The sequence below is a fragment of the Haliotis asinina genome, chromosome 4, assembly GCF_037392515.1.
Source record: "Haliotis asinina isolate JCU_RB_2024 chromosome 4, JCU_Hal_asi_v2, whole genome shotgun sequence".
Lineage (NCBI taxonomy): Eukaryota > Metazoa > Mollusca > Gastropoda > Lepetellida > Haliotidae > Haliotis > Haliotis asinina.
Window position 1 is genome coordinate 329013 of NC_090283.1, and position 16640 is coordinate 345652.

General features: G+C 41.2%; 1 protein-coding gene across 3 annotated transcripts in view; it reads left to right on the forward strand.

Moving 5' to 3' along the window:
• LOC137280690 (unconventional myosin-XVI-like) overlaps nucleotides 1-16640 on the forward strand; it is a 236700-nt gene that overhangs the window by 54828 nt on the left and 165232 nt on the right. For all 3 annotated transcript variants that reach the window (XM_067811903.1, XM_067811906.1, XM_067811904.1), the window contains exons 11-15: nucleotides 523-750; nucleotides 1606-1720; nucleotides 3091-3238; nucleotides 3438-3546; nucleotides 5229-5346. In XM_067811903.1, the coding sequence (XP_067668004.1) occupies nucleotides 523-750; nucleotides 1606-1720; nucleotides 3091-3238; nucleotides 3438-3546; nucleotides 5229-5346 (718 nt within the window). The remainder of the gene's footprint in view (nucleotides 1-522; nucleotides 751-1605; nucleotides 1721-3090; nucleotides 3239-3437; nucleotides 3547-5228; nucleotides 5347-16640) is intronic.

A 16640-nucleotide genomic window follows, 5' to 3' on the forward strand; every position in this document is an offset into this window, starting at 1 on the left:
TCATAATTCTCTGATAATGTCATGAAATGTATCGTAAACCAAAAAAGGCCTTTTAAAGCTTCCACCAATTAAATTAAGTGGGCAGCACAAAATTCTTCAATTCCACAACCACGCAGGTTAACATTTAGTGTGTTTGTTATGGTTGTCTTCTCTATCGATGTTAGTAGTCTGTACTAACTTAGCTTCTTGTAGGACACAACAGGCAAGTGTTTGTATTTGTAAGAACATTGTACATTATCAGCTGTGATAAAACAGTTTTGAACCCTACCTCTACCCAACAAATACATACATTTCGAAGTACCCTAGGAAGGTTTACGTGGTTGCCACAATTCCACAAGGGGAGATAACTCCCACAGTCCTAGTGGACTATATGGAGGACACCAGTAAAGCTGTGGGCAAATCTCATGGAAAAGGTAATCAAATGACAGAAGTAGTATTTGTAGAACTGCTATCTTTGTTGATTCTGGTATAAGTTATGATTATGTGGAACACATGACTGATGGATGTTCTCCTTGTCATCAGATCAGCAGAGAGTACCATGACTGTCACCACCTGACATCCCTCAGCCCCCATGTGTTTGCTGTTGCGGAGCAAGCACATCGCCACCTGGTGTCATGTCAGATGTCCCAATGCTGTGTGATTAGTGGTGAGAGTGGGTCTGGGAAGACGGAATCATGCAAATTCCTGGTTCAGCATCTCCTCCGTGTTTCCGAGAGTACCGAAACTGGACTAAGCAGCAAGATAAACCAGGTACACTTAGATACAGCTGACTGAGCAGAAAGATAAACCAGGTACACTTAGATACAGCTGACTGAGCAGAAAGATAAACCAGGTACACTTAGATACAGCTGACTGAGCAGATAGATGAACCAGGTACACTTAGATACAGATGACTGAGCAGAAAGATAAACCAGGTACACTTAGATACAGCTGACTGAGCAGAAAGATAAACCAGGTACACTTAGATACAGCTGACTGAGCAGATAGATGAACCAGGTACACTTAGATACAGATGACTGAGCAGAAAGATAAACCAGGTACACTTAGATACAGCTGACTGAGCAGATAGATGAACCAGGTACACTTAGATACAGCTGACTGAGCAGATAGATAAACCAGGTACACTAAGATACAGCTGACTGAGCAGATAGATAAACCAGGTACACTCAGATACAGATGACTGAGCAGATAGATAAACCAGGTACACATAGATACAACTGACTGAGCAGACGAAAACTAAAACAGGTTGACACTGCTGTATTCATACAGGTGAGACAGTGACTGTTGATACAGGTGAGACAGTGACTGTTGATACAGGTGAGACAGTGACTGTTGATACAAGTGAGACAGTGATTGTTGATACAGGTGAGACAGTGATTCTTGATACAGGTGAGACAGTGACTGTTGATACAGGTGAGACAGTGATTGTTGATACAGGTGAGACAGTGATTGTTGATACAGGTAAGACAGTGATTCTTGATACAGGTGAGACAGTGACTGTTGATACAGGTGAGACAGTGATTGTTGATACAGGTGAGACAGTGACTGTTGATACAGGTGAGACAGTGACTGTTGATACAGATGAAACAATGATTGTTGATACAGGTGAACCCTCTTCTGGAAGCTTTCGGCAATGCCAGGACAGTGATGAATGACAACTCCAGCCGTTTCGCAAAGTGTCTTGAGGTCAGCTACTCAATGGATGGAGGCATTGTTGGAGGTCAGTACAGAGTACAATAAAAGTACACATAAATTGTATGATTTACAGCTGAGGTGTCCCAGCATCACGTGTCTGTAATGGATAAGATGTCTCATCATCTGATTTCTCATAAACTTGGTGTGGTGGAGTTGCGTATTGGTTAAAGCTTTTGCTCGTCATAGTGAAAATTGCTCTTCATGGTGTGGCAGTTTTGTGGTAGTCCCTCCCGTGGCTACAAGGTGGGAAACCCACTTCTGGAGTTCTCCACTGTGATATTGCTATTGTTATCAGAGTGACATAAAACCAACTTCCAGCATCTGGTTTCTGTCACTGCTAAGATGACCCAAAATCTTCTTTCTGTCACTGCTAAGATGACCCAAAATCTTCTTTCTGTCACAGCTAAGATGACCCAAAATCTTCTTTCTGTCACAGCTAAGATGACCCAAAATCTTCTTTCTGTCACAGCTAAGATGACCCAAAATGTTCTTTCTGTCACTGTTAAGATGACCCAAAATCTTCTTTCTGTCACAGCTAAGATGACCCAAAATCTTCATTCGGACACAGCTAAGATGACCCAAAATGTTCTTTCTGTCACAGCTAAGATGACCCAAAATCTTCTTTCTGTCACTGCTAAGATGACCCAAAATCTTCTTTCTGTCACTGCTAAGATGACCCAAAATCTTCTTTCTGTCACAGCTAAGATGACCCAAAATGTTCTTTCTGTCACAGCTAAGATGACCCAAAATATTCTTTCTGTCACAGCTAAGAAGACCCAAAATCTTCTTTCTGTCACAGCTAAGATGACCCAAAATCTTCTTTCTGTCACAGCTAAGATGACCCAAAATCTTCTTTCTGTCACAGCTAAGATGACCCAAAATCTTCTTTCTGTCACAGCTAAGATGACCCAAAATCTTCTTTCTGTCACTGCTAAGATGACCCAAAATGTTCTTTCTGTCACAGCTAAGATGACCCAAAATGTTCTTTCTGTCACAGCTAAGATGACCCAAAATGTTCTTTCTGTCACTGCTAAGATGACCCAAAATCTTCTTTCTGTCACAGCTAAGATGACCCAAAATCTTCTTTCTGTCACAGCTAAGATGACCCAGCATCTCATCTCAGTTACAGCTAAGATGACCCAACATCTGATTTCCATTGTCACTAAGATGTCCGAAAATTTTGTTTCTGTTGGAGCTTAGAGATGTCCCAAAATCTTGTTTCTGTTACAGCTAAGATGACCCAACATCTGGTTTCTGTTACAGCTACTACGACCCAACATCTGGTCCCTGTTACAGCTAAGATGACCCAACATCTGGTCTCTGTTATAGCTTAGATGACCCAAGATCTGTTTTCTCTTACAACTACGATGACCCAACTTTTGGTTTCTGTTACAGCTAAGATGACCCAGTATTTGCTTGAGAAGTCCCGAGTGGTTCACCAGGGTCGAGGAGAGAGAAATTTCCATATCTTTTACTGGATGTTGTCTGGCATCACCCCAGAGGAGGCCAGCTGCTGTCTGTTTGACAAAGAGTTTGATTTCAGGTTGGTATCCGTCATGGTGTGGATGTCATGATATGCCAAGTCAAACATTGGTCACATTAGAACCAGGAAACAACAAAAGTCAAAACCAATTTAATCAGCATTTTTCAGATAAATTCTTTGTTAACTCAGTTTAGGAATTTAGCTGATACTTTTGGATAGTGTGTTTCTAATGGTTTTCATTCCTACTTTATGTGTGCAGTTATCTGCAGTGTGATGGCCGTGATGTCCAGCACAAGCTGGTGTCTGAGGACCGCCAGAAGTTCTGGGATGTCAAGAACTGTCTCCAGTATGTGGGATTTGCTAGTGAGGTGAGGGAACCTCAACAGTCAGGTGTGACACCAGCAGACTCAGTTGAACTATTGACATGATGCAGACAACTCACAACATTACCACACCAAGACCACACCACTCTCACACCACTACCACGCCACTATCACACCATTATTACAACACTACCACACCACTCTCACACCACTACCACGCTACCTATCACACCACTACTACAACACTACCACACCACTCTCACACCACTCTCACACCACTACCACGCCACTATCACACCACTACTACAACACTACCACACCACTCTCACACCACTACCATGCCACTATCACACCACTACTACAACACTACCACACCACTCTCACACCACTACCACGCCACTATCACACCACTACTACAACACTACCACATCACTCCCACAACACTCCCACATCACTACCACAACACTCCCACAACACTACCACATCACTCCCACATCACTCTCAAAACACTACCACAACGCTACCACAAACACTCCCACAACACTACCACAAACACTACCACAAACACTCCCACAACGCTCCCACAACACTCCCACAAACACTCCCACAACGCTCCCACATCATTCCCACATCACTACCACATCACTACTACAACACTCCCACAACTCTCCCACAAGACTACCAAGACTCCCACACCTGTTCCACGGCACCACCAGACCACCTGACCTCCCATCTTCCACCTCTCCCTACCCTACCTGTTTCACAGCACCACCAGACCACCTGACCTCCCATCTTCCACCTCTCCCACACCTCTCCCATACCTGTTCCACAGCATCACCAGACCACCTGACCTCCCATCTTCCACCTCTCCCACACCTCTTTCACAGCACCATCAGAGCACCTGACCTCCCTTCCTTCACCTCTCCCACACCACTCCTATACCTGTTCCACAGCATCACCAGACCACCTGACCTCCCATCTTCCACCTCTCCCACACCTCTTTCACAGCACCATCAGAGCACCTGACCTCCCTTCCTTCACCTCTCCCACACCTCTCCCATACCTGTTCCACAGCATCACCAGACCACCTGACCTCCCATCTTCCACCTCTCCCACACCTCTTTCACAGCATCATCAGAGCACCTGACCTCCCTTCATTCACCTCTCCCACACCACTCCCATACCTGTTCCACAGCATCACCAGACCACCTGACCTCCCATCTTCCACCTCTCCCACACCTCTTTCACAGCACCATCAGAGCACCTGACCTCCCTTCCTTCACCTCTCCCACACATCTCCCATACCTGTTCCACAGCACCACCAGACCACTTGACTTCCCATCTTCCACCTCTCCCACAGCATCACCACACCACTTGACCGAACATCCTCCACCTCTCCCATCTTCCACGGTACCATCAGACCACTTGACTTCCTTTCCTCCACCTCTCCCATACCACTTCCACAGCACCACCAGACCACCTGACCTCCCTTCCTCCACCTCTCCCACAGCACCACCAGACCACTTGACCTCCCATCCTCCACCTTTCCCATCTTCCACGGCACCATCAGACCACCTGACCTCAATTCCTCCACATCTGCCACACCTCTTCCACAGCACCACCAGACCACTTGACCTCCTATCTTCCACCTCTCCCACACCTCTTCCACAGCACACATAGTGAAAGTTTCTTTGAGACAGACAGCAACCTCTCTGTTGTATCTTCAGGATGTGATGGGTCTCACCACTACTTTAGCAGCCATCTTGCATCTGGGAAATGTCCGTTTTGTGTCCATACTGGAACATCAGGCTTGCGACGTCGACAACTACAACACACTGCAGAAGGGTGAGCTCTGACATTTTCAGATATTACTTGCCTGACTACAAAACTTTCATATTCATGTTCGATCACAGTCCTCTGATGCATGTACTTTTGAACACAATGTTTGGCATACACAATATTTGGCAAACACAGTATTTGAGAAACACAAATTTTCCCTTCTCCTGACTCATGCTATTATCTCCTCCCTCTGTGTGAAGATAGTGGAACACTTGAAATCCCTTTGAAGTTCATTTCTTGAAGCAGACGTACAATCAGTCACCCACACGCAGCCTCTCTGTGTCTTTCCCGCCAATACTGGACACATGGCCTGCAATGCTTGTCACTCCCTCCTCCATCGCCAAGACAGTTGGAAGCAACTTTGGATCCCAATTCAGGGTTTTATATCTGAAAAATCTATGAGATCGCTTTTTAGGCACCAGTACTTTTTATCAACATCAAGGCAAAAATTCAAAACTCATGTGCTCAGTTGTATCGTGTATTACCCACAATCCCTCATTACAAAAATGCTGAGCAATACAGTCCTCAGGTAACTGGGTGGGTCGTATATACATTAAAATCAGGGCATAGGGACAGTTTGAGTCCACAAATTTGACACAAAATTTGAAAACAATTATCAACTTAAACAGTTAATATCCCAATCATCATCAACATAGTCCATGCTTTGTAAATCCTCAGGGCATAGCAGGATAAGCTGACTAACAGGTCTTGTGATCTGCTGACTAACTAACGTCTAACACATCCACATCCCCACATGTAATATCCTTGTGTTCTGGTGACTAACTAACGTCTAACACATCCACATCCCCATATGTAATATCCTTGTGTTCTGCTGACTAACTAACGTCTAATATATCCACATCCCCATATGTAATATCCTTGTGTTCTGCTGACTAACTAGCGTCTAACACATCCACATCCCCATATGTAATATCATTGTGATCTGCTGACTAACTAACGTCTAACACATCCACATCCCCACATGTAATATCCTTGTGATCTGCTAACTAACTAACATCTAATACATCCACATCCCCATATGTAATATCCTTGTGATCTGCTGACTAACTAACGTCTAACACATCCACATCCCCCACATGTAATATCCTTGTGATCTGCTGACTAACTAACATCTAATACATCCACATCCCCATATGTAATATCCTTGTGATCTGCTGACTAACTAACATCTAATACATCCACATCCCCATATGTAATATCCTTGTGTTCTGCTGACTAACTAACGTCAAACACATCCACATCCCCATATGTAATATCCTTGTGTTCTGCTGACTAACTATCGTCTAACACATCCACATCCCCATATGTAATATCCTTGTGATCTGCTGACTAACTAACGTCTAACACATCCACATCCCCATATGTAATATCCTTGTGTTCTGCTGACTAACTAACGTCTAACACATCCACATCCCCACATGTAATATCATTGTGTTCTGCTGACTAACTAACGTCTAACACATCCACATCCCCACATGTAATATCCTTGTGTTCTGCTGACTAACTAACGTCTAACACATCCACATCCCCATATGTAATATCCTTGTGTTCTGCTGACTAACTAACGTCTAATATATCCACATCCCCATATGTAATATCCTTGTGTTCTGCTGACTAACTAGCGTCTAACACATCCACATCCCCATATGTAATATCATTGTGATCTGCTGACTAACTAACGTCTAACACATCCACATCCCCACATGTAATATCCTTGTGATCTGCTAACTAACTAACATCTAATACATCCACATCCCCATATGTAATATCCTTGTGATCTGCTGACTAACTAACGTCTAACACATCCACATCCCCCACATGTAATATCCTTGTGATCTGCTGACTAACTAACATCTAATACATCCACATCCCCATATGTAATATCCTTGTGATCTGCTGACTAACTAACATCTAATACATCCACATCCCCATATGTAATATCCTTGTGTTCTGCTGACTAACTAACATCAAACACATCCACATCCCCATATGTAATATCCTTGTGTTCTGCTGACTAACTATCGTCTAACACATCCACATCCCCATATGTAATATCCTTGTGATCTGCTGACTAACTAACGTCTAACACATCCACATCCCCACATGTAATATCCTTGTGTTCTGCTGACTAACTAACGTCTAACACATCCACATCCCCACATGTAATATCATTGTGTTCTGCTGACTAACTAACGTCTAACACATCCACATCCCCATATGTAATATCCTTGTGTTCTGCTGACTAACTAACGTCTAACACATCCACATCCCCACATGTAATATCCTTGTGTTCTGCTGACTAACTAACGTCTAATACATCCACATCCCCATATGTAATATCCTTGTGATCTGCTGACTAACTAACGTCTAACACATCCACATCCCCCACATGTAATATCCTTGTGATCTGCTGACTAACTAACATCTAATAGATCCACATCCCCATATGTAATATCCTTGTGTTCTGCTGACTAACTAACGTCTAACACATCCACATCCCCCACATGTAATATCCTTGTGATCTGCTGACTAACTAACATCTAGTACATCCACAACCCCATATGTAATATCCTTGTGTTCTGCTGACTAACTAACGTCTAACACATCCACATCCCCCACATGTAATATCCTTGTGATCTGCTGACTAACTAACATCTAATAGATCCACATCCCCATATGTAATATCCTTGTGTTCTGCTGACTAACTAACGTCTAACACATCCACATCCCCATATGTAATATCCTTGTGATCTTTCTGATCATTCTGCCATTTCTGCCTCACTTGTAGCTCAGGTTAGTAGTCATGAATGAAATGTTTCCAAACGTGATCAGCAAGAACTTGACTGTGCCACCATCTGTAGAGACCAAGTATCGTGTCTTCTGGATGCACAACATGTGGCGAAGAATTGTCACTGCAACCGTTCAAAAGCATTTGGAGTCACTGTGTCCGTGTGACTCACATCCAATGAGACGTAGCCCAAAGGCTTTGATTTTGCATTCCTTCTAATTCAGCTAATACAGTTTGGAGTACTGGTACTGTGACACTTTCATCTCCAAGGGCAATTTGAAGTGCATACTTTACGGATTTGATTTCTTTCTTCCATGTACCTCCAAAGTGTGGAGCTCTTGGTGGTTTAGCAAGTTGTGTTGTCAGTGATGACACCATTTCTACTTATGCCTTAATGGGTTCCTTGACTTCTCGTTTGAAATTAGTTCCATTGACTGACCAAATCTCAAATGGTTACCCTCAACATGCTATAAAACATCATACTGCCATCAAGTAGACATCAGTGTCCAATTTGTTAAGGAGGTTGAAATGAACTGATCAGGTAGTCATACATTAGAATATGATATCCCATCTTTTCTCTGAACGTTGTCCAACTTTCACGTGCATTGGTCCAAAGCAATCACTTCCTCAGGATTAAAATGGTGGTTTGAAGAGTCTCAAGCGTGCATGTGGCAAGTCTGCCATTTGGGGGATTTGTGGATTTGCTCACCATTTCTAACATGCTACAGTGTCACTTCCTCTGGTGGAAACAAACAGCTTCTCATCCATGCAGTATCCGATAACATAGCCAAACCTTGGCAAACGCACACTCTCTGCTCCACTTTGTAACAAGTGAGTGTCATATTTGCTGATGAGCAGATGGGTTGTTGGGTGTTTTGCATCAAGTACAATGGGATGTTAGGTGTCATCTGGAAGTTCCTCAGAGCGTCAGAGACATCCACCAACAGTGTTTGCATCAAGTACAATGGGATGTTAGGTGTCATCTGGAAGTTCCTCAGAGCGTCAGAGACATCCACTAACATGGATTAACTGTAAAAACTGTCAAACACAAGGTCAAGCTGCATTAGTTGACTGTTTGAAGGTAATCTCTCACCATTCTCAAGTGCTGCAAGGTCTTCACCGAAACACTGCAATTGTACATCTCGCAGTAATTCCTGTACTGTGGCTTTTCACTGTTCAGCGGGTTCAACTGCCCCATCAGAGCCATCCATGGTTTTCATCACAAGTTCATTCCAGCTAGTACATTCAGCTGGATCTACTGTCTTCGGATCTGATACCACAGCAGCAGAACAGAATGTTCACTTCAATTCCACTGTGTGGAATTGGTCACCTCAGAACATTCTTGGTCGTACCACTTATGGCACAGCAATGACAGGAATAGTGGACCTAGTTTCCAATGTGAGTCCTCACTGAGCTCCGAGAGTGTTTTCCCTCGTTTAACATCATCGGCTGTATTGTCCTATGTGTCCACATAGTGCCACTGTGTCACATTACTCAGGGTCTGAATCTTTGATATACAAGTGCCAGCAAACACTTTGTATTGACATGACTCAGACTTTAACCTCAAACACTGTTGTAGATTCACTCCAAAGAATCATGTTAGCAATTGGAAGGATAATTTCTTTCTGGAGCACAATTGCAAGTTGTGCACCTGTCAAAGAGCACATAATTCATGTCTATAAATTGTCGTTAACATTTTGGTGCACCTCACAAAGATCTCTCCATCTTCAGTCTCTGTTAGGCAACTGAACCACACAGTTTCTCAGAAACATCACAGAATATGTGGAGTTCTCTGGATGCAGTTCTTGGGTCAATGTGCAATGGTGTGTAACATCTGGGTAACCTATTTTGGACTCTGACCTTCAGTTCACTTTCCCAGACTTCCCACAGATCATGTTCCTGATTCTAGTGGCACACTCAGGTCCTTTTTCTTGTTACAAAGGTTCTGAACAATACAATTTGCTAGTGCAGTGTACGGTACCCAAGCGGGTCATATGGTACCTCCTTGAACATGAAACTTAGTTCATCTGATTCACAATGCCATCTCAGACCACGAGCACCCTCGCAAGGCTGACAATCATCAAAGGTCAACCACAATTCACAATCTGAGGACCACATTGGACATATCACTTGCCCGTTGTCTGAGATGGAATCCTCCTTCGTTTAGCAAGGTACTCATTCGGTGGACAAGGTCTTTAGCTTCAGGGTTAGGGTTAGGGTTAGGTTAGGTTAGGTTAGGTTAGGGTTAGGGTTAGGTCATTAGGTATAACCTAACCCTAACCCTAACCCTAACCTCCTTCGTTTAGCAAGGTACTCATTCGGTGGACAAGGTCTTTAGCTTCAGCTATAGTAAATACACTCTGGAGACAATTGTCAACATAATACACATTTGCTACAGATTGGTAGACATTTTCATTTCTGTTTCTGGGATCACTCATATGTTTCCGGAGTGTTTAAGTAGCACAACAAGGGCTACAAGTTTTCAGAAAAGTAAGTCTTCTCCCTGATATACATCCTGGTCTCTATCACCTTCTAGATCATGCCATATGAATCTCAATAGAGACTTCTTGTTGTCTAACAGTCTCACTTGGTGGAACATCTTAATAACCCATGAGATTGTGCACCGCAGCTAAATCAGGCTGATTTCTCAAATGTTTCTCTGTCCTCCTCAAGCTGACAGCATTGACTCCGCAGTTGCGCAAAACTGTGTGCCATCCTTTACTTGAAGTCAGGGTGTGGCATTCCTCATTACTCCATCTACATCAATCCTCTCAGTTTCAGCATCAAGCTTGTAGGGCCATTGTGTAGTGACTGGTTTCAAACTTATAAGATTCAGCCAACTTCTTAGCCTTTCCTCCTAACTTGCCCACCAAAACCTGGTACCTTTCATCCAAATGAGGGTGGACAAAGCCATCTTCAATAGGGCAAAGTCACACTCACGTCCGTTGACAAAGTTTGCAACGATGGTCTACGGACGCCATAACATGAAGAGATTAACAACTCTGCCATATTTGGCATTTGCTGATGTAGCAGTGTTATATATATTCGTAAAACTCATAAGTTCAATCATAATTCATCATGATCATGATCATTATCAAATCAAACATCATGTATCACAAACATCATTATCATGATCATTATCAAATCAAACATCATGTATCATAAACATCATTATCATGATCATTATCAAATCAAACATCATATATCACAAACATCATTATCATGATCATTATCAAATCAAACATCATGTATCACAAACATCATTATCATGATCATTATCAAATCAAACATCATGTATCATAAACATCATTATCATGATCATTATCAAATCAAACATCATGTATCACAAACATCATTATCATGATCATTATCAAATCAAACATCATATATCATAAACATCATTATCATGATCATTATCAAATCAAACATCATATATCATAAACATCATTATCATGATCATTATCAAATCAAACATCATGTATCATAAACATCATTATCATGATCATTATCAAATCAAACATCATGTATCATAAACATCATGATCATGATCATTATCAAATCAAACATCATATATCATAAACATCATTATCATGATCATTATCAAATCAAACATCATGTATCATAAACATCATGATCATGATCATTATCAAATCAAACATCATATATCATAAACATCATGATCATGATCATTATCAAATCAAACATCATATATCATAAACATCATGATCATGATCATTATCAAATCAAACATCATATATCATAAACATCATGATCATGATCATTATCAAATCAAACATCATGTATCATAAACATCATTATCTGTTCCATGTTGTCTCAGTCTTTGCCGTTGAATGCCGCCTCTATAACATCTTCACCTTTTCCTTCTGTTTCCTGGAGCCCTGTCAACAGGGATTTCCCTTAATTTCCTCTCTATTCTTAGCCAGGTAACCCATTCTTTGGGATTTTCCCTTTTCTATTTATAGGTCACATCAAAGACTTCCTTTGATGTGCTACCTACTTCCTTATTGGCTATTGTGTCCTCTGACCTCTTACTTCCTTTGGCCACCTGTTTTCCACCTCACTCCACTTGCTGTTGTTGAGCTGGAAACATATTTCCCTTCCTCAGGTATGGCCATTTTTCTATCTGTTTCCATCTGCCTCTATATTTCATAATTCTCTATCAAAAGGTGCAAAATGTCCTTCAAATAATAAAAGTATAATAACAAAAGTATTATTTAATTGATAATCATATTTATTGAGTTAAAAATATTAAATTATAAAATTGGTGTATATTTAAACATGGCTGATGCCATGTGCTCAAAGTTTATTCCATAGTGCAATATCTTTTACCTGGTCTCTGATATCTTAGATAATATATTTAGCATAATTTACTGTGATATTTAAAACTATTTAATATTTGTTAAAAATTATTTACTTGGTTAAAGATATTATGACTCCACTTGCTGTTGTTGAGCTGGAAACATATTTCCCTTCCTCAGGTTGGCTCAACAACAGCCTCATCCAGCACTGCAATAAATCATATTATCATCATCATCATTGTCTGTCCTCTTGAGTCACAGCCCAGAGCCGAACCATACAAGCACGGCTACACTGAGTATATACTAAAACAGGAGGTTGTTGTGGCTGTTCAGCATAAGTGAAAGGTATAGTATTTGGCACAGTAATTGACACTCCCAATGACGAAAACCTGTCAGTGAGATTCTGACTGATGAATATATTGGCATGGCAGAATTAAGCATGGCAAAGTCATTAGGTATAATAGGGCTATCAACTAAATCACTGACCGGCATGGCATACTGGGAAGGCATGGCAAGTACACAAGTCATTGCGACTGTTTGTGGCACCTTATTTCCTGTCAGTTCAGTTGCATTAAGAGTAACAGTTTTAACAATGTCATTATCAAATCTTACAGAAGTTTGGTTTCTAGTTTGGCCTCCTGACATCCGCAGTCCTGAAAATATCTGCACCACTTATTCAATGGTCATCACTTCCAGTAGAACATCCTGCCATTTGGAATATCACTGACCCCTTTGTTGTTTACTTGGGTAACCAAGCCCATCACAACCTATCTATACGTGGACTTCATCGTCAGACTGCTCACTCGACTCACGTGGCTTGTAACTCTACTAAAATCGGAGCTTGAGTTGCAACAGGATCTACAATTCCAAGGGTTTTGATTCATTACTCCACTGAATTGCATTGTAGTCCTGGACGACCACTGGACCAATATTCAGGCTATGATAGAGCAAGCACTACTCTCTCTGTTACTACTGTGACAGTGGCAGTGGTTTCTCCGTCTACTGACCTCAGCAGAAGACCTGACTACAACTACAACCATTACAATGTTTCCTAAATACTCACGTGACCAGTTCGAATTGGATAGTCCTACTTGACAAACTGAGACCATACCTGCTCTGGTGGACTCAGGTCGAATGTTTGTGCAGGAAGTTATCTGACAGAGCCGCACTGCAACAGTCATCTCTATGTAGATGAGGGAGCCCACTACAGAGTTGCAACCAGAACTTGGACAAGTCATGAACACCCTTCACATCAACAACTAGGTCCTGAGGGCTGTAGTCAACGCAGTAAGACATTGTTCAACAGCATTGAAGAACAAACTACTGATGGTCCATACAGACAGCTCCACAGTAATGTTCTACAAAAATGAGCAAGGATCAACAAGACCTCACACACTCCTACAGCTAACCTTTCAACTGTATCACACTCTTGATGAGCTGAACTTGTACATAAAGGCATGCCACATTCCCAGAGCATGGAATGTCATGGCAGACACTTCGTTGCGTCCCCTCAAACCATCTTCAACAGAGTGAATATATATCAGGACACATTTCATCTAGATTGATGACACATCAACAAGCACCTGCTGCTTCACCTTCATATTTCCTGCTCGAGACACTATGTCTAGACTTAAATCGTGTTAATCAGCCACGAGAATAAGCGTAGTATGAATAAGTGAATTCTGTGATACCCATGTTATCGCCAAAAGTATGTGCCTTTTACAATTAACATTTTATCATTGATGGGCAAATTAACATCCCTCAAAATTTATTCAGTGGCACCTTGCTAATTACAGATAATCAATCTTCTCACACTTCAAAGACTGTTATCTTCTTTCGTGTTAGGGCACACAAGACCAAGTGGTATTTGTGTGTGTAAACATACTGACAGTGCTCAGCCATCTTGATTTAAGGGACAAAATTGCATATAATTTAGCATTTTGTATGTGAAAATGACCATCCAGTCGCGGAACCCAGATTTCTGAATAAGTCTAATTTTACAACATTGTGAATTTGTTTTAAGGAATTTTAGCTCAGAAAGACAGTTTTCTGGATATCTGAGGTTCGGATAAATGGGGCACGCCTTTGTGCAATTTTCTTAACAAAATGATATTTTATACTTATCCTGAATCCTAACCTCCCCACTCATGGCACATTGGATCTCATAGTAGTTTCTCATGTTTCTCATATCTCTCTAACCCTAACCATGTCAGACATACGTTATGACAAACTATGTAAGAAACTGTATTAACCCCTTGTGAGCCAGCAAAACAGGGCAAAGACAAGTTTAAAATATTCAGATACTGTATTAACCCCCTGTGAGCCAGCAAAACAGAACAAAGACAAGTTTAAAATATTCAGATACTGTACTAACCCCCTGTGAGCCAGCAAAACAGAACAAAGACAAGTTTAAAATATTCAGATACTGTATTAACCCCCTGTGAGCCAGCAAAACAGGGCAAAGACAAGTTTAAAATATTCAGATACTGTATTAACCCCCTGTGAGCCAGCAAAACAGGGCAAAGACAAGTTTAAAATATTCAGATACTGTATTAACCCCCTGTGAGCCAGCAAAACAGAACAAAGACAAGTTTAAAATATTCAGATACTGTATTAACCCCCTGTGAGCCAGGAAAACAGAACAAAGACAAGTTTAAAATATTCAGATACTGTATTAACCCCCTGTGAGCCAGCAAAACAGAACAAAGACAAGTTTAAAATATTCAGATACTGTATTAACCCCCTGTGAGCCAGCAAAACAGAACAAAGACAAGTTTAAAATATTCAGATACTGTATTAACCCCCTGTGAGCCAGCAAAACAGAACAAAGACAAGTTTAAAATTTTCAGATACTGTATTAACCCCCTGTGAGCCAGCAAAACAGAACAAAGACAAATTTAAAATATTCAGATACTGTATTAACCCCCTGTGAGCCAGCGAAACAGAACAAAGACAAGTTTAAAATATTCAGATACTGTATTAACCCACTGTGAGCCAGCAAAACAGGGCAAAGACAAGTTTAAAATATTCAGATACTGTATTAACCCCCTGTGAGCCAGCAAAACAGGGCAAAGACAAGTTTAAAATATTCAGATACTGTATTAACCCCCTGTGAGCCAGCAAAACAGAACAAAGACAAGTTTAAAATATTCAGATACTGTATTAACCCCCTGTGAGCCAGCAAAACAGAACAAAGACAAGTTTAAAATATTCAGATACTGTATTAACCCCCTGTGAGCCAGCAAAACAGAACAAAGACAAGTTTAAAATATTCAGATACTGTATTAACCCCCTGTGAGCCAGCAAAACAGAACAAAGACAAGTTTAAAATATTCAGATACTGTATTAACCCCCTGTGAGCCAGCAAAACAGGGCAAAGACAAGTTTAAAATATTCAGATACTGTATTAACCCCCTGTGAGCCAGCAAAACAGAACAAAGACAAGTTTAAAATATTCAGATACTGTATTAACCCCCTGTGAGCCAGCAAAACGGGGCAAAGACAAGTTTAAAATATTCAGATACTGTATTAACCCCCTGTGAGCCAGCAAAACAGAACAAAGACAAGTTTAAAATATTCAGATACTGTATTAACCCCCTGTGAGCCAGCAAAACAGGGCAAAGACAAGTTTAAAATATTCAGATACTGTATTAACCCCCTGTGAGCCAGCAAAACAGGGCAAAGACAAGTTTAAAATATTCAGATACTGTATTAACCCCCTGTGAGCCAGCAAAACAGAACAAAGACAAGTTTAAAATATTCAGATACTGTACTAACCCCCTGTGAGCCAGCAAAACAGAACAAAGACAAGTTTAAAATATTCAGATACTGTATTAACCCCCTGTGAGCCAGCAAAACAGAACAAAGACAAGTTTAAAATATTCAGATACTGTATTAACCCCCTGTGAGCCAGCAAAACAGAACAAAGACAAGTTTAAAATATTCAGATACTGTACTAACCCCCTGTGAGCCAGCAAAACAGAACAAAGACAAGTTTAAAATATTCAGATACTGTATTAACCCCCTGGATGCCAAATTTTTTTTTTAGGCGCACATATTCGTAAGGTTTGAAAAGTGATACTGGATCTGCGTACGGCTATAAAATTGCACAGAAATATAGAATACTTAATTTCCCATCAGTTGGTATAGATATAACTGCGGCTACCTCAGGG